This window comes from Coturnix japonica, chromosome 3 (assembly GCF_054131305.1).
Source record: "Coturnix japonica strain WE chromosome 3, WE-NBRP24, whole genome shotgun sequence".
Classification (NCBI taxonomy): domain Eukaryota; kingdom Metazoa; phylum Chordata; class Aves; order Galliformes; family Phasianidae; genus Coturnix; species Coturnix japonica.
In genome coordinates this window covers 56,473,431-56,496,690 of record NC_140665.1, presented here as the reverse complement: position 1 = coordinate 56,496,690, position 23,260 = coordinate 56,473,431, and the positions used below count along the sequence as shown (strand labels likewise).

At 39.7% G+C, this 23,260-nt stretch overlaps 1 protein-coding gene across 13 annotated transcripts in view; it reads right to left on the bottom strand.

The window, feature by feature from the left end:
• ECHDC1 (ethylmalonyl-CoA decarboxylase 1) overlaps positions 1-18,906 on the bottom strand; it is a 115,085-nt gene extending 96,179 nt beyond the window's left edge. For 6 of the 13 annotated variants that reach the window (XM_085541705.1, XM_085541706.1, XM_085541707.1 and 3 more), the window contains exons 1-7: positions 18,860-18,906; positions 17,285-17,351; positions 11,985-12,043; positions 11,164-11,396; positions 6,208-6,350; positions 2,371-2,423; positions 419-499 (exon numbers count right to left, since the gene is read on the bottom strand). In XM_085541705.1, the coding sequence (XP_085397831.1) occupies positions 419-499; positions 2,371-2,423; positions 6,208-6,350; positions 11,164-11,383 (497 nt within the window). In that variant the 5' untranslated portion in view covers positions 11,384-11,396; positions 11,985-12,043; positions 17,285-17,351; positions 18,860-18,906. The remainder of the gene's footprint in view (positions 1-418; positions 500-2,370; positions 2,424-6,207; positions 6,351-11,163; positions 11,397-11,984; positions 12,044-17,284; positions 17,352-18,859) is intronic. The other 7 variants (XM_085541708.1, XM_085541709.1, XM_015858539.3 and 4 more) reach the window with 4 other exon arrangements.
• Positions 18,907-23,260: the final 4,354 nt, after the last annotated feature.

Genomic DNA, 23,260 nt, shown 5'->3' with positions numbered 1-23,260 from the left:
CCTTAAACTCCTCTTTAGGGATAACACAATCCACTTTCTTTCAGTGGATTTGCAAAGGACTCAGGTGAATTCCAGCCAACACTACAGTTGTCTAACAAGACACCTTTTACCAAATATTTATAATGCTGCAATAAAGAGGCTGTAGTAAGAGTGATAGTTCAGTGATAGCTCCTAAAGCTCCCCACTGCTCTTGTTTTACACACTGATTCTAACTGTAACTCAGCAGTAAAACATCTCTCCTTCGGACTATCACAGGAAAAGATGGAGTTCTCTGAAGTTTACTGACCTAATTCCTAATGCCTTGGAATCCACAGACATGACTGCAAGAAAAAGCAATACCTAATCCTTACTACATTTCATAGGTACAGTCATTAAATCATCAAAGCAACGTGGTGACTTCTCAAACTGTTAATCTTACCTGAAATCACATGCTGTGGTAAGTTCTGCTCCTCCTCCAAGTGCCCTTCCTTGGACTAGTGCAACACTGATCAACGGCAACCTAAGCAAGAGAGTTTTGTGAGCAGAATTCATGTGTTACATTCTAGAAATGATAAGAATTCAGACTAGCTCAGGAAAACACACCGTTCCATCTTATTCAAATAACTACATCTTTGCAGATAAACAGCACAATACCAATTCCTCTTACACTGAAACAACTATTCCACAATTAATACAGGATCTCACGAAGCAGCAAGACAGAAATAGCTAACAGAATCACAGCAAAGCAGATCATGTATTTTGTTATGGAAAAATATATGCTACAGATTATCTGCAAGAAGGAGAGTGACACAAGACTAAATGCTAAGTCAGTATAGCACATAGAGCAGTAGATAAGGACTGCTCAGCTGGGTTATCTAAAAATAATGAGATTCAGTGTAACAATCTCAGCAGCTTCTTCAAACAGCAGTGCTACCATCTCAACCAACAAAATTTTTTGGAGGATAAAACTGTCCTTTGAGGATAACAACAACCTGCTACCTTTGATAATGCTGTATTTAATCACATTCAAGGTAATTTAAAGGACAGAGGGAAGGGAAAGTACATAGGGAAAAACCATTCCTATTCTCTACTCGTGAAATTAATATGAATAAACAGTGACTGACTTGGTATAAGCTAAGAAATGAAGATAACTAATCAGTCCTAGACTTTTCATGCTGGTAGAACTGTTTCATTTTTTCCTGGGAAGGAATATTGAACTCATCATACAGCATTGAAAATACATTCAGAAGTAAGCTTTCCCAACCACAATTGTGTATTTGGTTTTATTTCTACTTTAACAGAACCAACAATTTCTTATAGCCAAAGCCCACTTTTTACACTTTACACAATAAATCACAAAGAGGAACCTGCTGGAAGAAAGAAATCTCATTATTCCTATAGTCTATGGGGAACCAAAAGATATAGTCCAAGTGTCCTACATCCACAGTCATCTCATCTGTTTGAGTCACTTCCTTCAGGATCATAGTTTGCCTCAGCTCTCTCTGACCCCTGTAAGACAGATTTGGCCAGACAGCAATTTAGTGCTCTACCAGCACCACAAATGGAATATAGCGCAATATACTCTAAGTCGAGGTCCTTGTGGTGAGGTCTTAATCTTCATACATCATCTTCTTCCTTACTTTGCCACATCAATCTTGATTATATCAAGGCCAACTTATACAAATTGATGCTAATTCTGATCCTGAGGATTCCTTACAGCACAGTATTAGTATTAATAAGTGACCAGCCTCCAGGGCAATTTTACAGAATAAAGTTAGCTCATAACATTTTCCCATATATACTACTTAAAAACAAAAAAATAATTATCTTTCTGGGGCCCTGAGAAAACAAAAAAATATACTGAACCTACCACAGATGCATGCAATAGAAATGTGATTTCCTAAAAGAAGCTAAATCTAAAGGAAAGAAAGGAAAAACAAAAACAACAGAAGCACCAGATGGTAGAACTGAATATGCTCTTCTTATGAAGTGGGAAGGTTAAATAAATACATTAGATAAACGTTACCTGCGTAGGCTGTATAAGCTGGCCCTGCTTGTTAGTTAAGAACAACTGATTTCTAGCGATGTTTCTAGTATGCTTCACATACTTCCAAGACCTTGATTTCCTTAACTCTAGTTACCTCCTGGCCCCTACACATACAAACTTACAGGTTGTTTCTTTCCCCACCCCACCCCCCATTTCAATCCCTGGAAAGTCTAACAGTGGAAACTGTCAAGGTTTAAATTAAATCCACAGATACCTGAATAACATATGCAAATACAAGCTCTGGGATTCAAAACTATATGCTTAAACATTTCATTAAAGAGTTAGCCAAAACAAATTTTAATAATTATAATTCCTTAGAAGGAATGATAAAGAAAATATATTACCTCATGAGTCTGGTTAAGGTATTTTGCATAAACATGCACATATTCATCCCATCCTACAAAGAATAGAAAATTTTAAAATGATGAGTAATCCTAATGTGACACAATTAAACAGAGTAGATATGAGTATTCATTATATTCACTCTAACACGGTTTGAATTTGATTAATCTTGCTCAAATTCCAGCCCAAACCCACTAAGCACCTAAAGAAAGCCTAGTATTGTTTGACCAGAAAACGTACAAAAATTCACGATCACTTATTAGAATTTCAATTAGAATTAAGACACTATCAAAACAATTGCAAGTTTCTGTGATGTGAAATTTTACAGCCTTTCCTCTTCTCGCTTCTCCCAGGCAAGCATCCACAAAGAGCTTTAGACCTCTATATAGGACCTGCCTTCCCTGTTCCATACACGCTTTTCCAGGCATACAGCGTTGACCAGGAATACACATTACAGATCCAAGTGATGCAGTATGACCATGGTTGTATATACATTAACTGAGATGCACATGTACCAATTAATCCAGTTTAAAAAAATAATAATTAGGTAACAGTATCAGCTTGTCTTTCAAAATATGTCAGGAGGAAAAAAGAACAAACATCACTGTACTGACAGCAGTTGTCAAGAATCAGACTTAAGAATTCTGTCCCATACTTCAGGGAAAGAAAAAGACATAGAAAACCTTTGTTATCTCTTGGAATAGGGCCTTACAAAACAATAGGTCGATGTCAGCCAATTTATGGTTAATTTATTAATATATTCTCAAGACCTACTCTGCCCAAAGCCAAACAGCACTGTTTTTAGGGACAGATCTCTGGCAGACAGAAAGTGCCATGACAGTGGCTTCACAGGAATCAGTTCATTCAGCTTCACTACGTTAAAGGCCTGCTTGAAAAATTCAGTTTGTTGGTTTACATAGGCTTTTGTTATTGACTGCAGCCATCTTCTACATCCACTTAGATCAGTGGACAATCTTCCATTATAGCTGCCTTAACATTTCTCATCAGGAAGATCAAAACTCACACAATTATTCAGGGTATCAGTTCTCAAACACGTACTTGAACAGTTTCCATACTACAGCCACAAGGATGCAGCTGCAAAAGCTCAGCAGACAAAGGCAGTTTCAATTCATTGCAGCTGAACTGAATTGTATTCAAGATGGCCACTTCAGTTAACACCAAAATTCGAGATGTATATAAAGAAAAACTAATACCAGAACTGGACAGCTTGATGAATGTAGTTATGACTGATCTGAGAAAAATAAAGGTCTTCCTGTAATCAACTAGTAGACAGATCACTGTGTATCATATGGAAGAATGTCTAAACAGAAAACACCCTGAAAACAACTAAAAATTCAGCTAGCATGAGTCTCAGCCAACAATTTGTTGAAAGTCTTCCTTATAAAAAACATTAAGGTTACTGTGAAAACCTTCCCCCTGACATCTAATCTAACCCTCTCTTCCTTTAGTTTATAACCATTCTCCCTTGCCCTACTGCTCTCTACCTATATAAAAATTTAATTTCCCTCCTGTTTATAATCTTCTTTTACATATTGGAAGGCCACAAACAGATCTCCTCACAGTCTTCTCTTCTCCAGACTGAACAAGCCCAACTCCCTCTGTCTGCTGTTATAGGAGAGGTGCTCCAGCCCTTCAGTCATCATCACAGCCCTTCTCTGCACCCTCCCCAAAAGCTCCACATCTTTCTTGTGCTGGGGGCCCCAGGCCCAGATGCAATATTCCAGATGGAGCCTCATAAGGGCAGAGCAGAGAAGGACAATCCCCTCCCTCACCCTACTGGCTGCCCCACTTTTGATGACGCTCAGAATACTGCTGGCCTTCTGGGCTGTGGGCGGACAAAGTTTCTCATCTACCAGGACCCCTAAGCCCTTCTTGGCAGGGCTGCTGGCAAGGAGCTCTTTTCTCAGTCTGTGTTCATGGCTGGGATTGCCCTCACTCAAGTGCATCACCTGTCATTGCTAAAAGTTACAGGCTGAAGCAGCCTCACAAAACAGAAAAAAACCAACAAAAAACAACACACATTAGGGACACTTGTGGACAAAAAAATCTTCTTTTAACCTGAAATCAAACAAAACTCTCTGATGGTTTAGGAGTGGGTTATTGTGAAGGAACTCACTTCAGAATAAATAGTTTGAAATCTCCAACATAAACATAAAGCAATCAGGCTTAACACTTCTTAGATCATTTCTGATGACTTGAGTTTTTATTTAAGTCCTAGGGAGAGAACTACATTCCGAGAGAAAGTTTTCAACACAGTTGTAAGTAATACCAACATATTTCCTTATGTCCAGTATTTCTGCTAAGGCTCCTAATCTTTACATGAGACCTATCTCCAACTGCAGAGGCTCCGATTAACTCATATAAACATACAGACAGAATATTAAACATCAAAGAGAAGATGGAAGCAGAATCGCTGAGAATTACTCAACATAGAAATCTGAAAGAAAGCCTAGACTGCAGATAAGGATAAAAAAGAAAAAAGCCCATGCTTGGTTTTCCCTCCTTTTCTGTTTCTACAATGCTAAACAAAAAAATGAAAAACTCAGATTAAAAAAGATCTATAATAAAAAAAAAATCACCAATATATTTAGCCTTGAGAAAAGAAGGCTGAGAGGGGACTTGATCCAGGTTTATAAATACCTGAGGTGTGGGGGCCATAGTGGCGAGGCTGGTCTCTTTCCCGTATACGTGGGGACAGGACTAGGGGTAATGGGATGAAACTTCAGCATAGGAAGTTCTGCACATATGTGAGGAAGAACTTCTTTATGGTGAGGGTGACGGAGCACTGGAACAGGCTGCCCAGGGAGGTGGTGGAGTCTCCTCCTCTGGAGATATTCAAGACCCACCTGGATGCCTACCTGTGTGACATGGTGTAGGGAGCCTGCTTTGGCAGGGGGGTTGGACTTGATGATCTCTAGAGGTCCCTTCCAACCCCTACAATTCTGTGATTCTGTGATATTTCTATTTAAAAAATGACTATTTCTAATAAACATAGGAAATAAAAATTCCCCAAAAAATGTATTTATAAGGAGGGTTGCCCCATAAATTACACCTCAGGATGTTCTGCAGATGAAACAAAGCCTACTGTACCTCTTGAAAGCTGGAGCATTCTACTTACATTTCCAGGCCAGAAATGCTGCTGCTGATGAAGTCAAACATTGCCAATAAATATATATAAACCCATAAAAAAAACCACAACAACAGCTCACGTGAAAGCTGTCGAGATAAGGTGGCATGAGCAAAAACTTGCCATCCAGCCCTTACCTCTTCAACCCCCAAATTACTCGCAGCTCCTCTAACTGGACACAATAAACACAAAGGCTCAATTGGATGAGAATTGTATTTCTACTTTCCTTTTACTCAGGCTCAGGCAGTCTGTTGACAAAACTGAAATGTTCTTGTAATAGCAGCCACGTAAAGTAGCAGCCACATAAAGCCATACTCAAATTTGTTTTCAGCCTGAGAATATATGAGAAATGACTCGCTGCTTTTTTGAAGGTGAAACTCCTGAAGGACAATTTTATGTGTCAGTTTACCATGCAATGTTCTGAGAAGCTGAAAAGACTTTTTTTAAAAAAAAAAAAAAAGAAAAGGCTAAGAAGATTTTAATACAGAAATTCAGGGATATGAATTGATTACTGTAATACTTAAGTTGTAGATTAAAGAGGCCGCCAGCATTTTTTTCAACCATGAAAAGCTCCATCCTGTGACTTGTATGTACTATTGCAGCACAACCACAGTGAAACATCTCCATTAGGAAGGGATCTCAGAAAACTAGAAAGCTCTTTTTTCTCCCAAGTCTTTCTACTACTACTTGCCTGGGAATTGGATATTGCTTTGACAGCATTCAGATCAGATCCTGAACAAAAAGTGTTTCCTGCACCACAGATGATAAGGCCTTTGCCATCCTTCCAGTCTTCCAGTTCAGTTACTCTCTCCTGGAGTTCCAGCATCATAGTGCCTGTTACAAGAGGGGTAAATCAACACTTTTAAAACAAAATGATTATGACCAGCACATTTCACATTATATTTTTCAATATCTAACATACAAGAAAGACTTAAACACAAAGGAAAGCATCATCTTAAATTCCTGTCTCCTCTCACACAAACACTGACTATTTTTACCTAGCAATGCAGTTGGAATTCTGAAGACTATACTGCAATTTGCATTACACTCATCAAAGCAAAGCAAAGAAGTGCAAGGAAGTAAACACAAATTGTACTTCATTTATTTTTGTTTGTAATTGCATGAATTCAGGACACCTGAACTTATGTATGTCTATTTGGATCAGCTCTTCATTTTAGCACTGCTGCCATTTCACTACACACATTCAGTTGAAAATATTTTTAAAAGTATATTAAAAAAAAAAGGCTGAAGAGCAAACTATCTTGAAGATCAAGGACAAGCATCCATCCAAAAAATAATATAAATAAGATTTGAAACTAGAAGCAAATTACGACTTTTAAAAGAACAGTTTTAAAAGATCTTTCTAGAACTTCTTTTATGCCTTCTGTGGTATCTGCCTAGAAAAGCTCTCTTTGGAAATCATACCTTAAGCTCCAAAAGCAGGGATTGAATAGTATCAGCTCTTCCAGCTTAAACATGACACTATCATATATTAGTTTAAGAACTTTCTCACACTACAGACTGTTATAACTGCTAATCTCCAGTGTTATGAAACAGACTTCTTTGGATTACTTAATTTCTACTCTAAAGAAATCGAGAAAAAGGATCAAAGGTGGAAAACTGTCAGTGCTATGAGACAGTTTGTTAATTCTCACATCTAAAGTGCAGAATTGAGAAGCTTGAAGAAGAATTCAGAGATGCCTTCATGAGCTGCTGAGGATTCAGTATAGTTTGTTCAGTGCAAACTCTCAGTTATTATATACTACCCAAAGCAACTGCCTGAACTTGCATTTGCAGGCTCTACTTCCAAAGACTTTTGGCCACACCTACAGTCTTCATCAACTATATATAGAATTTGATCAACTACTCCAACAGTCCATGTCTGCGATTCTTTTCATCCTCTCCTGCATAACACTGAAGTGTGAATTAATATTTGACATCCAAAAGAATTCATTATCCAGCAAGAAAACTCTATCTTCCAGTTACAGATCTCTGTTTTTAATCTACTTCACACTAACATATGATTAAAACCTGTTCAATTGTTGCTAACTGACCAACTAGTGAAGACAACTTTCCCAATCTCTATCACACAGCTAATTACATTATTACTCCCTCACTAGCTTTCGCATCTATAACCCAAATGGGTTTTCATCTACAGGCCACAATCCTTCCTGACATAGATTTCTATACTTGTGTTTCTAGACCTAATCCTAGACAGCAAAGGCAAAATATTTACAGAAATTAATTTCAAAAAACAGACTACATACATACATACAGGCTGATGATACTCTGAGCACCACGCTCCTTAGACAAAGATCTGAGTGGACAGGACTATCTTTTTCAGATATAAGCATGCCTCAAATTAATATCTCAAGTAATCTTTCCTTTTCTTCTACAACTCTTGGGTTTGCTTTTTTTTTTACCCAATGCCTGCATGTACTGATCTTTTCTTGTCCTAAAATGGCCTGATAGCATCTATCCTGATGTGGAAGATTCTTTCTTCCTGCTTGTTTTCCTTGCAGCTCCTTACAAAGGAAGCAAGTAAGCACCAGGTCAAGAATGAATAATACCCTGTAAAGGACCTCCATCTTAGTCTTGCTACTTTTTGAAAACATTCCTGAGGAAGTCAAGAACCAGGTGGTCATTAAATATTCTTTAAATAGGTGTGCATCAACCCCCTAGATTTATCTTTTTGCACATAATTCAAATTTTCTTATAATAAATTTATTTTGACTTATATAAAATCTTTGCCAAAGTCAAGATACAGCACAATCATTGTTTGTGGTGCTCTTAATAATCAGAGCAGTGAGCTACTGAGTCTTTCCACAGAGTATTATGAGTCAAACATCTAGTTTTTCAGTTAACACTGAAAAATTAAATACACAAATAAAGAACTGTATCAGGCAGTTGCATGCAATAGCAGGGGAGACTAGAGAAGAAGGTCAGCAACTGCTTCCCCTCCAGGGAGATGACCTCTTCCATTACTATGTACACTGACAACTACTATTGTTTCTATTATTTCACCAACAGACATTGCCCAGTTTATCTGATTCAATGGTGAGGACAATACCAAAGAAAATCCTCATTCTGCCAGTCTTAGTCCTTCATTATGTGATGATATTAAGTTCACCCTCCTCACAGCACTAAATCTACTTGTAATAAATCACTAGTTTGTATTTTAATCATAATCTAACAATAACTATTTTGGATTTATTTTCTAGAATTGACTTCATCACCATTATTATCTAGTTCATGCAGTCTAGCTTCCTTCTTTCTTCAATAAAGTTCAACTTGAGTTCAGAAAGAAGATGGGCTGCTAAAATTGGTTCCACTAGGCTTGAACTGACATTATTAACACTTGTTTCCAAAGAAACCATTTCAAACAGGTAGCTATCAGATTCCAATTAAGAAGAGAAAAAAGGCATAACAACCTCCACACCGCCCATTAGCAATTTGCCAATAATTCTGTTCTATTTTCAGTTTGATGTGTTGCTCAAGCTTAGAATAAATATAATTCTCCTTTGAGATAAAAAGCTGCTGTGTAAAATAAATGCCTGGCAAATAGGATTTCTCTCAACAGTTTAATGATGTTTTGCATCTTTCTTAAAGGAAGTATGCATGTATCATAAATTCACATCTGCCACTTTAAAGAAGCTCTGAGACACAACATCAACAGTATTTTATTTAGGTAGTGTACTTTACAGGCTCTGGCAAATGAAGACAGCCAGGTCTTGTTGGGGCAATTTAAGGTTTGCTTATCCTATTCCTTTTCATACTTCTCCTGAAGGGTATTACTCAATATACAGCAAACAGAAAATGATAAATTGCTTACTAGTTCCTCAGTATCTACAGCTTACAGACAATAGTGTTAAAATGAAATGAAGAGCAGTGTACATTAATATGCTATATCATCACTTGCAGTGTCCAAGGGGCCAGCATGACTTTGCTTCTGCACTCCTTGCTGTAACAGCAAAAATCTCTGGCAGAGGCACACAGTAGAAAGAAGCAGAAATCTCCTAAACCACCAGAGTAAGATCTCCCAGAGCAAATTTCAGCAAGACAAAAATGAAGTACTGCTCTCTACAAGGTTCTACATACTATGATAAAACAGCACTGCCTGGTCCCAGGCTCTTTTTTTAACCTGGGTTTACAACAAAAATACAACTATTTACTTCCACCTCTGTTTTTAATACCTTCTTGTTCACTACTAGAACATATAAGCTATTGGTGTATACTAATTATTTATTTTCAAAGTAATCACATGAAGAGAGATAACATTACAGAGCACTAACTGAGCAACAAAATATCAGCTAATTTTGATTGTCTGTTTTGAGATGTGTGATGTAATTTTAGAACATTAACATTACATAGCATCCACCATAGTCAAGACACAGCTACCAGTGGCTTAAATAGCAGTTGTGACTGATTAACACTTTTACAAATCAGTTCCGAGACTCTCACATCAAACAAGCAGTAAACAAAGAACACAGTTTTAAATCAAGGTTAGTCTAAGCAATTTGTCTTATATCACACCTGATCTCTACAGCAGACTGGGATTTTTCTGTCTTTTCTCTTTCTATTACCACTTATTTCTCATGCTCCTTTCAACTACCACAACAAGTAAGCTAGGAACACACAGCCCACAATCTGTACCTTGCACAGATCTATTTTAAGTCTAAAATAAGGAGAGAAAAAAAACAACAAAAAACCCATAGAAGAAGAGCAAAATTGTGATTGTATAATAACACACATGCTGACAGGGAGTTATTCAAAAGGACAATCTCTGTGCTAGTTCTTTTTGCTGCATCTTCTCCAGTTAGACAATGATTTTATAGAAGAGCTTTTAAGAAGAAACAAAAGAGTAACTGCAGAGATATCTAGGTGAATTACCACAGATTCTGCTGTTTCGTCAGGTTTTATTCCTTTCAGCTAACAATTATCACTGGAAGGAGTAGATTGACATTCACCATATTTCTGCACTTTGCTAGTGGGTTGCAAACTTATTTGCTGACAACAAAGTAATAGAGATAACTGGGAAAAAAAATAAAGGAAAAAAAAAAAGAATTAACAAGATGACACCAATATTTTTGATAGCTAAGTATCATCTAGTGTAAAAGCATATGCTTAAGAAGTCTCCCCATCTTCAGCAGCTGAGAATATGCAACTCATCTGATCTTTCACTACCAGTTCACTGGTATTTTAGATGCAACACAAAGACCTAACTGCAGAAGCCTAGATTAGAGATAAGATTTTAGGCAAAAAACAGTACAAACTTGTAGATGTATTTGTAGATGATGTAAAAAGGACATCATACCTTCCCTTCTCTATAAAAACACCTTATGTTTCCAAAGCACTAGAGGCAAAACAAAATGAGAAATAAGAAAAGAGCACAGCAGCAGAATCATCTCCACTGCAAAAAAGAGAGGCAGGTTCTGCAAGACATTTGCATCATTGCAAACTTCTCATATTTATGATGTGCAGGGCAAAGCTACCACACAGAACAGTGGACATTTACTACACCTCTGGTTAAAAATCAAACATTTCTTCTTTTAACTAAAGAATGGTAAGACACAGCTTTTCACTTCGTTTTTGCAAAGGGAAGGAGAAAAGAAAGCAACCACCAGCACCCTCATCAATTAATTAATACCTGTGAAGGCATTCATTAGCCGGGAATTGTTCAAGGTAAGTATTCCAATGCCACTGTGTTCTTTGGAAAGGTTGATGGATCCACCAGCAAACTGCTGAAGTTTCTTCTTTATCAATTCTTCATCATAGTCATGAGTGCCATTATACAGTGATGCCCTTCTCTGCTGTAGTATCCTTCCCATTGTAGTCTGAAATAAGTTCTTCCATTGGAAAACTGCCATTTCTGGAAAGAAACTAAAAAAAATAAAACAGTTTTCCTTTGAGATCCAGTTCAGTCCTCTGACAGAAAGAGGCACAGCAGAAACTAATATCAAGGTGATGCCACAGAGGTCTACAAAAACTTACATTTTACTTGCTTTCTACACAGCTACATAATGTTGGTAGTCTGTATCTACCAGTACACCCATGGCATATTCCTCCATTATCTCTACTCTAGGAAGTAACCACACAGAATCAAAGAATTGCTCAGGTTGGAAAAGACCTTAAAGATCATCTAGTCCAACCACAACCACAACCATCCTACCCTAACTAACAACCCTCCACTAAATCACGTCCCTGAGCACCACATCCAAACAGTTTTTAAACACATCCAGGGACGGTGACTCAATGACCTCCCTGGGGAGCCTATTCCAGTGCTTAACAACCTTTCCTGTAAATAAGTGTTCCCTGATATCCAACCTAGACCTCTCCTGGTGCAACTTGAGGCCATTTCCCCTCACCGTGTCACCTGACACCAGTGAGAAGAAACCAGCTCTCTATTATTGTGGGGGACAGAGTAAAAGGCTTTACTGAAGTCCAGGTAGACCACATCGACAGCCTTACCTTCATCCACTAAGCAGGTCACCTCGTCACAGAACAAAGTCAGGTTTGCCAAACAGGATCTACCATTCATAAACACACAGACAAGGAAATAAAAAGGATGTTATAAAGCATTATTCTTGAGTTTGGTTCTGCTTTATTTATTTGGAAAGCATCCTAATAGAAAAAGTGATTTACAAGTGATTTGAAAAAAGTTGGGTGAATTGTAAATTGAAGATCTGGTCTGAAAAAGAAAGCGTGGTCTTAGAAGCCACTCTGGAAGTAAAAGAACCTTCACAGGACACACAAAAAGGTTTGCTGTATTGCTAGACTAGCCCTATCTTTACCTCTGATCCTTTTTTAATTCATATACAATGTTCACAAAACATGGTGCATGCTCAATTTTTGGAGAGCTGTGAAAAAGCCACCTCTGACTGTTAGTCATATTTGGCATAAACAAGATTCTTCCAGAACTGGCAAGTAGCCCCTGTGAATTCTAAAGGTGAACCAAAGCAAAAATAGAGATGGAATTTCATGAAAGATATACTCTATGCTGTGCCCAGGTCACCTCACAGCTAATAATAGTCTGAAATTGTTGAGAACATTATTATAGATATGTACAAGCACATATATGTTAAATACACACATTTAATTTAGTATTTTAGAATGAAAGAAGTAAATAATCCAGTTAAATGCACAACTAGCTTGTATCACTGGATACTAAAGTGGGAAAATGCTTCTGTTAGGGTAAATATAATCCCCACCTGAACAGAGCAGGAGTCTGCACACCAGCCACATAACAAGACGCAAAACAGCATACATCATACAGGGGGAAATTTCAAAGAGAGCCACCTATGCCAACAGATTCATACTGGTTCTGCCACATTGCTGTCTCACAAATACACTGGTAAGGCCTATACAAAGCCACATATTATAACATCATATACATGGGAGCAGGTAAAGGAATCACTGTTTATCATATGATAAGACACTCTGAAGTCTCATCCAAGTTCCTTGTGAAATTCAAGGTTTTAATTTGTTGTGATCAACTTCTGCATACTCATGTATAAGCTAATAAAGCTAATTAAAATGCAACAAAGATAAAATCCGATTGAATACAAGATGAGTTACTCCACAATTAACCTCAACCTCCTGCTCTATATCTACATTCTAATATCTGCAGCACTTCAGCCATCATTTCACAGCTTCTAAAATCATTTCTTTAAAATTCTTATTTGAGAGTGAAAACAGGTTACCAAAGCCAATTTCTTAGCCACATTCTTCTTTTTATGTTCAGGTTCTCAGGAGAGAAACAACCTTCCATGTTCTCACTCATTTCACATAACAAGGTGCCAGAACAGCAAATAAATCAAGTACGTAAAGGAATAATGTGAGAAGCACCATTAATTCACTCAGCTTTGATTTATGACAGTCCGCATAAAGTACTGAAAATAAAGTGTTGCTCCAAGACTTCCTTCTTCAACATATGCATTCATGCAGTAAAACTCCCACCCAGCTACTAGTTTTTACACCAAAGAGAACAAAACACTAAGAACACAGATGGGTGCAGGCTCCTGATGCAAACCGTAGTTTGTACTAGGCTGGACTCAACACATTAGTTTCCAATTTCCAATTTTAATGAATACAAATCTTCCCCAGTCCTTCACAGAGGAAAGACTAGATTTAATTATTTGGGAAACCACGACGATCGGCTTCAAACAACAACAAAAATAACTTAACCTAAGTCCCTGGCAATTTATAATTGTTTGATCACTTATATACTACCTAGACTTTACATGTCAAAGAAATTAGAAAGCAAAGCAGACTTAAGATATGGAAATTTTATTCCACCAAAAAAATAACAAGTCTGTCATTTTAAACTGTGTGGTTACATGCATTAACAGCTCTTTAATATTATCACTATGGTAATAAAGAGCATCAGCAAGTGCTGGATTAAAAAACAAATTGGACATTACTGCATGCTTATCATGACTCACGATTAATGACTAATGCAAGGTATTATCACTGAATTCCTCTCTTTAAATCCATCTCTAACAGCACTGGGCAGTACCTACTACTTCTCTAATACAGGATTATTTTAACAACTCAGCCTGAGAAAGCTAATCACTCAGGAAAAACATCATATTTTAGCTTCAGTTCTCTCAAACGAAAGGAATTTCTGCTGATCTCTGATAAACAACATGCAAAATTTCACTAAGTAGGGGCCATTTGCAATCCATAATGTGACTCAAATGGACTTCTTGTAGTGCAAATGAAGGAGTGCAGTGTAAATTGTACTAACAAGCACAATGCCACTGAACAAAACAACATATATTTATTATACTAAAATTTTCAGTTATATATATAATTGTCTATCTAGATACATTTACAGAAATGAAGTCTTTGCCTAATCTTAGTAAGTCAGGCATGCTAAATCCATTAACATCTGCAGCACACACAATTTATGCATGATTTTACAAGGATCAACCTTCTGACAGCACAGTACACTATGGACAGATTCTGTTTGTAAAAACTGCTACAATATTAACCTATCAATGGTAACAATGAACAGACAAGCCACCAGGATGGATAACAAGTGTTACACATTCCACAACCTGCAGTTACATCAGTAACTGGTTGTTGCATCTGACACATAAAGCAACAGTTTAAATCCCAGATAGTATTTAAATGATTTTTAATACACTTAACCATGGACTGGAAGATCATGGATTAATACAAACACATTGCTGAAAGTCAACAATTCAGTATCATAGTAATGAAATACAATGCACAGAAGCGATACATACATACACAGACACACATTTTCTATTTTTTGTGCAAGGATTTACTACATATATATATAAATGTCATATATATCAGAGGCTTTCTGAAAACCTCTGGTAAATGCTTAGTTAAAATTCAGCTCTCATGATGTTAATAAAAAATATTACCATAAATAAGCCATATACATTCCCTAATTGAGCAGATTTGCTGAGAAAATAATAAACCCCAACACTCAAGCAAGTATTTTTGTCCTTGAAAATATCACTATTCTATCCTAAAAGCCAGTTTTTCTCTGAAAACACACTATCTCAAATAGCAACCTCATTCAGTGCTGCAGTTTCCAGAGAGTATGAATTTGGCTGGCCAGAGTAGTGGGTAGGAGATATACCCAGCAAACTCTCAGATGTACAGAACAACTTCATCAATGACCTGGGTGAAGAGACAGAATGCACTCCCATCAAGTTTGCTGAGGGTACAAAACTGGAAGGAGTGGCTGCTACACTAGAAGATTGTGTTGCCATTCAACGAGACCTGGACAGACTGGAGAGATGGGTGGAAAAAAAAATATGATGTGGTTCAGCAGGGGGAAGTGTAGTGTCCCACATCTAGGAAGGAATAACTACACGCATCAGTACAGGTAGGTACAGTACAGTACTGTACAGTACAGGAGCTGACCTGCTGGAAAGGAGCTTTTCAGAGAAGGACCTGGGTGCCCTAGTGGACAACAGGTTGGCTATGAGCCAGTAGTGCACCCTTGTGGCCATGAAGCCAATGGTTTCCTGGAGTGCATTAAAAAGAGTGTGGCCAGACAGTTGAGGGAGGTGATCCTCTCCCTCTTCTCTGCCCTGGTGAGGCCACATCTGGAGCACTGTGTCCAGTTCCAGGCTCCCCAGTTCTAGACAGTGAACTTCAGAGAGTCCAGCAGAGGGCCACAAAGATGATGAGTAGACTGGAGCACTTCTCTTACGAGGAGAGGCTGAGAGACCTGGGACTGTTCAACCTGGAGAGAAGCCTGAGAGGGAGCCCTATCAACACTCATAAAAATCTAAAGGGTGGGAGTCATGTGGATGGGGCCAGGCTCTTTTTGGTGGTGCCCAGAAACAGAACAAGGGGCAATGGGCACAAACTGGAACACATGAAGAATACAAGGAATAACTTTACTATGATGGTGACAGAGAAGCTGTGGAGTGTCATTCACTGGAGATATTCACCTTGATGATTTCTTATGTAACCTGCTGTAGAGAACCTGCTTTAAAAGGGTTGGACCAGATGATTTCTGGAGGTCCCTTCCAACCCCTACAATCCTGTGAACTAAGAAAAACCAGAGACCTGGATGTTGGGAGCCCAGATAAGAACTTAAGTTGCATGCATCATAGAGCAGCTATACAAAAATAATAGGCACATTAAAAAATGAAGCAGGGGAAACTCCAACTCAAAAACAGTGCCCGAAATACTGACACAAATCAGAAAAAAAAAAGAAGGCAGGAAGAAAGTTTGCAGGGATGTGTTTTCACCATGCAGTGCTCACCAGGCACCTGTGGGAGACCAGAGAAATAACGATGCCCATTCCTGGGGCAGGAGAAGATGGGTATGAAGTACAGATACAGGCCCACGTGTCACCTGCAAAAAGACATTAGCTGAATTTCTTGTCTTGGATAAAGGTATCCAGAGATAAAGTATAGCAGAAAAGAAAGGAATATAATGTACAAAATCCACAAAAGAAATCTAAAGAGAAAGAAAATATTTAAACAGCATAACAAAAGAGCATTATAAAGGCACTTACGTGACTCTACCAAACACTTAAAAGGCAGATGACAGTTCAAGACACATAGAACTTGACAAAGACCTCCAACAGTTGTAATTTCAGTAACAAATACAGAAATGCAAAAGAAGGGTGTGGAGAAAGAGATAGAGAGGTAAACTGAAGATGATTGCGAGATGATTCATGGCTCAGTGTGCGCATGTGTCACCAGATAGTGTGGAAGGTATCTGTACCAGGGTGCAGTGAGCGTGACTGCTGGATGCTTCACCAGCTTCTCATAAGGACTGGCTAACAAATGAAAAGTGGTGACCCAGTGCTGAGGACAAACACAACAGTCTCTACAGCATGAAAGCAGACAAAAGAGCAGAGTGAAGGAAAAATAGTTCATATGTACAAAAAGAGTGATAATCATAAACATCAACTGACTGAAATAAAGGGTAGTGGTTGGTGAATGTTATGGGGAAAACAAAGGGTAAATAACCAATGTTGAACAGAGGAATGGAATTCAGAAACTGCAAGATTCAAGAGGGCCTGCACAGATGAAAATCAAAACAAGGGCACAGGCCTGACAGTGAAAAGAAGTCAGAGAACCCTGGCTTTAGATGCAAGGAGGTAACGGTAGGATGTATCAGCCCAGCACTGGCTGAACAGACCACTGCTACAACTGTTATCTCAACTCCTCACCTAAGGGTTACTGATTCCCAGTCTACCTAATCTGAACACACACCATGCTTCTTTCCTTCAGCAATGCAATGTCAGGTTTACTTGAACACCTTACCTGACAGGTTCTTCCCATTACCAGCTGAGGCAAGCTGAGGACAGTAACCTCTCCAGCTGGCTTAATTCTGTTGGAAGAAAGCAGCAAGCAGATCATGAGCAGGTTATGGAAGCAGCAGCATAAAACCCACCAACAAAACATAACATACAAACACAGAAAAAAATCTTGGGATATTCTACATCCCCAAGAAGAGAAAAGTACCTCATTATGACATTTCTAGACAAAGCGGGAACTCTTACTAAAGCCAACAGCAGCTACTAAATTCTCAAACCCTCCTCAAGGCATTCTAGCTCTCATTGTCTTTGGTACCTACATGCTAGAAAATTAGGCAGGTTCAAAAATCCCTTCAGTTCAGCGTGAAGATCCTTAAGGAGCTTTCTAAGATTGGGCTCTAGAAATTGCCTATATAAGATGGGCTTTTTTAGCCATTATAGTACCACTGAGAAAAGAACAATGGATTTAGGTCTCCCTGTTTCCCCATGTCAGCCACAAAAACAATGTGCACCTTTCCAGAAGCCGAGAGAACAAGTGAGATGGCCAGACTAACTGAAGTTGCTTCAAATCATGTACACAAAATACATTTTGGTAAAAAGCCTTTTAACATTACAAGTTAAATTGCCTATGGTTTCAGTTTTGGCCTGGCTCACCCCTTATGCCTCTTTCCTTTTACACGATCTCTTGCTATTTTTTCTTTCTGCCTCTTTATCCCCTTGTTTTTCCTTTGTTACTGAACAGCTCAATTTTAGGGACAAGTTGTGTGAGATTCAAGTTATTTGTTCTCTGCACAATATTATATTTTTATGGTCCCTGTGGGCTTAGGTTTAGACTAGAATTGTCCCTCCGTTCCTAAGCAATTATGCTCTCTTTTAATCAGGTTTCAATTACTTTTAAGATTTAGTAAACCAATCACATCTATCTGAGGTTCAGTGAAAAATAATGGCCTTTAAAGATACAAAACAGCTAACAAAAGAATCTCTTCAATAAATACATACTATTACACATACAGCATTTCAGTCTGTTCACAGGGTAAGACTGAATTTCACAGTAGAGATTGAGAAGAACCCCTCTCCTTCTATGAAAAGCACACAGACACTATATTTCTAATGTCTTGAGGCAAAGAGGTTCTATTTGCCTCCATTAACAAAGAACCCCATGTATCACTGCCAGAACACAGATTTCAAGTTCACACAAAGCTCAAAGTCCACCAGTGAGCTTCGGACACCGCTAGATGAACAGACACAGTGCTCCACATGCATAGAAACTACTACAAGCAGGTTTTCAGTCACCAAACCCTAAACCACAGAAAGCATGAAGGTGAATTAATTCTAGCTGCAAATCACGGCAGCACTTCAGCTGATCAAAACAAGCATTTTTGGAGCGGATATGTTTTTTTTTTCCTATATGACCAACAAAGAGGGAGGGAAGGAAGCCCTGCACCCCAGCGCCGTGCCGAGCAGGGCCGGATGGGGGCTGAGCAAGCGGCGGGACCCCAACCCTAACCAGCACAGACTGCAGGGCACCCCCTGAGCACCTGCTCACCCCATAACCCTCGCAGTGCTGCCCGAGAGCACTGACCTGTCCACGATACAGCCCGACCGCACTACGCCCTTCCCTCTGCCGGCAGGGCGAGCGGGCGGTGCGGCTGGGAAAGCAGCCCCTCCGGGAACCGGCACCGCGCCCTATGAGCCCGTACAGAGGAACCAAGGGCTGCTGAGCTGCGGTGGACTCCCAACCCCAAGGGGAGACAGTGACAAGCGCTAGGCAGGGTAAGCTGTGTGCTAGTTGCTGGGTGACCCCGCTGAAGGATGGCCCCTGGTCGGTGGAGTCAGCCCACGGAACTCCTGCCGCGCTGTAATGAGGGAAGCAGACCCAGGAACATAAAGGCGGGTTCTAACGCACATCGGGTGCGTTCAAAGCGATATGTGGATGCCAGCAGGCCTTTATTGTTAATATACATGTGTGAGATGACTCACTTACTAGTAGCAGGGATTAAAAACATATGCTTGGAAATGCTTCTCTGCCTTTATTAAAGCTGTTTTTCAACCTAACTGTCAATACAAATGTCCAATAGTTGGTCTAGTTGATTAAATACTGTGATTAAACATGTAAAGTATTTCAATTAGACGTACATTTAGAAGAAACAAAATCTTTGCACTCTGAACAGATACTTTTAATTTTCCATTGTTAAGAGAATCCCGTAGGAATATGAAATATTCCAGTCCAGATTGGCAATATCTTCATACAACAGAGGGATTCATTTCCTTGTTACGGCATTCCCAGTACACAAATACTGCCCCAGGCAAGCTTGCCTCTTCGTAAGTGTAAAGATTACTCCCCCCCCCCACGCCCCCCATTCTTGGAAGAGATATTTTTCCAGCAGGATTCGGTCCTGCATTTCTTTTTTGTAATCCTTACTCCCAAATTAGACATCTGTGGGAAGGAAACAGCCCTCAGCATGCCCTCTTCCAGAGCCTTCTCCCCCTGGGTGAAGCAACGCCCAGGTTGTCCTGAACAAGGCAGAGCAGCGCCTGGAAGGAAGGTGGTGGTTTTCTAGGGAGCATATTGCCACCTAGCAGTGCTTGAAGAGAGGAGCACAAGCCTGACCTTAGTTTTCATAATTTGTCTCATTCTTGTATATTGTCATGGTTGGAAAAGGATATATTATGACTGTGGAATGAAGACTGTAGAAAAACAGACTAATAAGATCCTCTTTTGATTCCTTACATGCTGAAAATTCCACCAGCAGGACAGTAATACCAGTTTCTGCCTGCTTCATTTTGCAATAAGGGAAAAATAAATAAATAAATAAATAAAGATAAAAAATACAAACAATCCTGCAAACGGTTTCTCATTCTCACTCAAAAAATCCTACTAATTCTGGAGATGCTTTCTCCTTGTATTGCTAAGTCACAGGAAAGTCAGGTCATCACCTGAATTATTGAGTACGTTCTCGTTTCCCATCACTGACCCCGATGCAGCTCCATTATAGCTGATGGCTGTGTAGTGGCTGAAATAACAAAGCCTCGCTCTTAGACTCAAGGCTGTCAGACTGAAATATTGAATTCCAATATATACAGAGCCTCCATGGAACTATTTTTACCAGCTCCTTTCAGAGTCATTGAACAAACCAGTGACATCTCAGGAATTATTAGATACTAACCGACACATGACCTCATGGCCAATTTTTCAATAGTCGCTTAACTGTAATGTTTGGGATGAAAACATCATCAACTTCACTTGGAAGAAAAAAAGGCCTGTGGCCTAGCACACACTTCAAAGCCTAGATCCACAATAATAGCTTGGGTGCCCACATTGTATTTTGCAAATCTTTCTCAAATTGGAATTTCTAAATCTGAAATCATGATATTCTGTTTCTCCTTGTTGATTAGCTGCCCAACCCTTGAGGCTCCCAAATCCCATTGGTGCCTGCCAGCCTCAGTTCCCAAGGAGAGTTTATATCAGGCTGGCTAACGAGACTGCCACCCCAGCTGTCTCTCCTGTCCCCACCACAGATCTCTGAAATACCCCTGAGCTGTCGCAGCTTTCTAAACACAGCTCTGCATGCCAAGTTAAATTTGGTTTGATTTCGTTGGATCAGGGCTGGTTGGGGACAGCGCAGTCACTGTGCATACCTCAGGACTGTAACCTTATCAGTCACTTGTGTGTCAGCCTGCCCCTGCCATGAACCAAAGCCATGAACACTCACAGCTGGCGTTGTTTCCCAACTAAGATGCTTCCACTGGAGGTGTACAAAGGGATCAACTCTTCCCAGGTTGCTCCCTACCATTCCAATATGTGTTGATTCAGTGTCAAAGGCCCTCTTCTGGCCAGGAGAACAGGCTCATTTCCCTGATCACCAGGCCACGGTATGCTCTGGGTTAGCCAGGCATCCGTACAAAAGCTATTTCTCTTGCTGTAGCATAATTAAATATTCATCAGGCCAGAGAGTAGGGGAGAGGTTCAGCATGGCCATAGCTCAGCGTTTTCTCAGTCTCTCAGTGACCCAGCAAATATCAATGTATTTAAACCTTAATGCCTCCTTTAAGTTCTTGCATGCAATATAGGGCAGTTTAAGAGGCAGGATGAAGCAAGCTATTGCTCCCCAGAGTCCTCTGATTGCAGCTCAGCTCTGCAGGAGTGGGCTAGGTGTGGCTGCTGCCATAAGGCAAGGAGACCCCTGCCACTTGTTCACACCTCTCCCTGATACCAGCTCCATCATTTGGTTGGACACTCGTGTTCTGGAACAAAGTATATACAATACAAAAATATGTTCGTGTATGTTCTACCCTCCTGCACAAGCTCTTATTTCACAACATAGCTCAATTTACAGTGCAGCTGAAAATGAGCACCTTGTCCCTGCAGTAGTAGTGGTGGTCCTATGCTTCTTTCTCCTACTTCCTTGGAGGGAGGGTGGCTACACAACCAGCTGAGCTCACCCACAAGCAGTAAACTTCTCTAGTACAATTTGTTTTTGTTTTGTTCCCATGGCTAATGGATTGAACCAGACTGGGTTGCTGGAAGGCGAGCCTCAGGAATGCCAACAAGTGGAACAAAGACAGAGGAAATTTCAGACAGAAGTCTGTCCTGCCTTAGCAGCACCCAGCTATCAAATGGGCTCAGTTGTGTTGTTTTACTCCACAGTAGACATGACACAGTCTGAGGAGTCGGAGTGGATTAGAAGTACCGGCCCTGGGGCCAAGCTGGGAGATGTGAGAGCATCTCTGAGGGGCAACTAATCCAGTGGACCACATAAGTTGTACTGGAAAAGGCCACCCTAAGCCCTTCTGACAATCCAACTCTATTTCCTCATTTTCTCAGTTGTCTCTCGCCACTGTGTTCTATGAAATTTCATTAAAACAGGCATTTTACCTTTTTCTCCAAGAGCATTTGAATCACACAGAAGTAGGCCAGGTGATAATTGCACAGCATATTGTAGGGCTGCTTAAATGTCAGCTGTTAATTAAAAAGCCTCTCTGAAAATGGGCCATTAATTAGGACAAATGCAGCAATTCTTGATGGGTTCTGACTAACCAGTGAGACAAAAATAAAATCAGCATTGATATTGGAATCATTAACTTCTACTTGTCTGATGTTTATTTACTATTAAAAATAGTGTATAATGCGCTGAACATATTGTTCTTTCTTTTAATGAGGTTCAGAATAAGTATTCTGGCACAAGAACACTCACAGGTACGCAGGTTGTGGTTGAGAATATTTCGATGTTAGGTCCAGATGTCTCTAGCAGTTATAAAACCGTAGCAGGAATGTTGCAGATGTTAAGATGCAGCCCTGACCTGCAAACAGCCCACTGTGGCACTTCACTCATGTCTTTCTGTTCCTAACAAATGGCGTTATCCACACAAATAATGTCACACAGGCACCAAAATGTGTACTGAGTTGAGGCCGGAAAGTAGCATGCTCACCTTGAATTGTTGGGGAGAATCATCCTATCAATGAAGGATCCAAATGTCTGGATAGTCTTTCAGCTTACCATCTTGCTTTTTTGCCTCTTTGGCTTGGATTCAGCAAGGCAATTAAGACGCTAAACAGTCCTGTTGATGTCAGTGACACACAAGCACTTTGCTGAATCAGGCCCATCCTGCCTGCCAGACCTCATGCCTTCCTTCCTTGCTGCGCATTAAGGATTCCCAAAGAGCAGTTATCTTAGCTGCAGCATGAGATCACAGGATGTGTTGGCAGTTTCATATCTAGATGCCCATGCTGGTGGTCCATCCACCAGAAACCACTTTGTGACCTGCTTAAAGATTTCAGTCGTCTGCAGCAGTGCCATGGTGTTGCACAAAACACATTTAGGCTGGAGACATAAGAATAACAAATAGTCTCATTTCTGACAAAAGCTTTATCCGTGTAGCAGCCAAATCTCATTGATTTGTTTCATATAGCAACTAGAGTGAAAGCAAGCCCTCAGCTCTGGGCTAATCTGAAATCTGCCCACTCCAGAGGAGACCCTGCAGG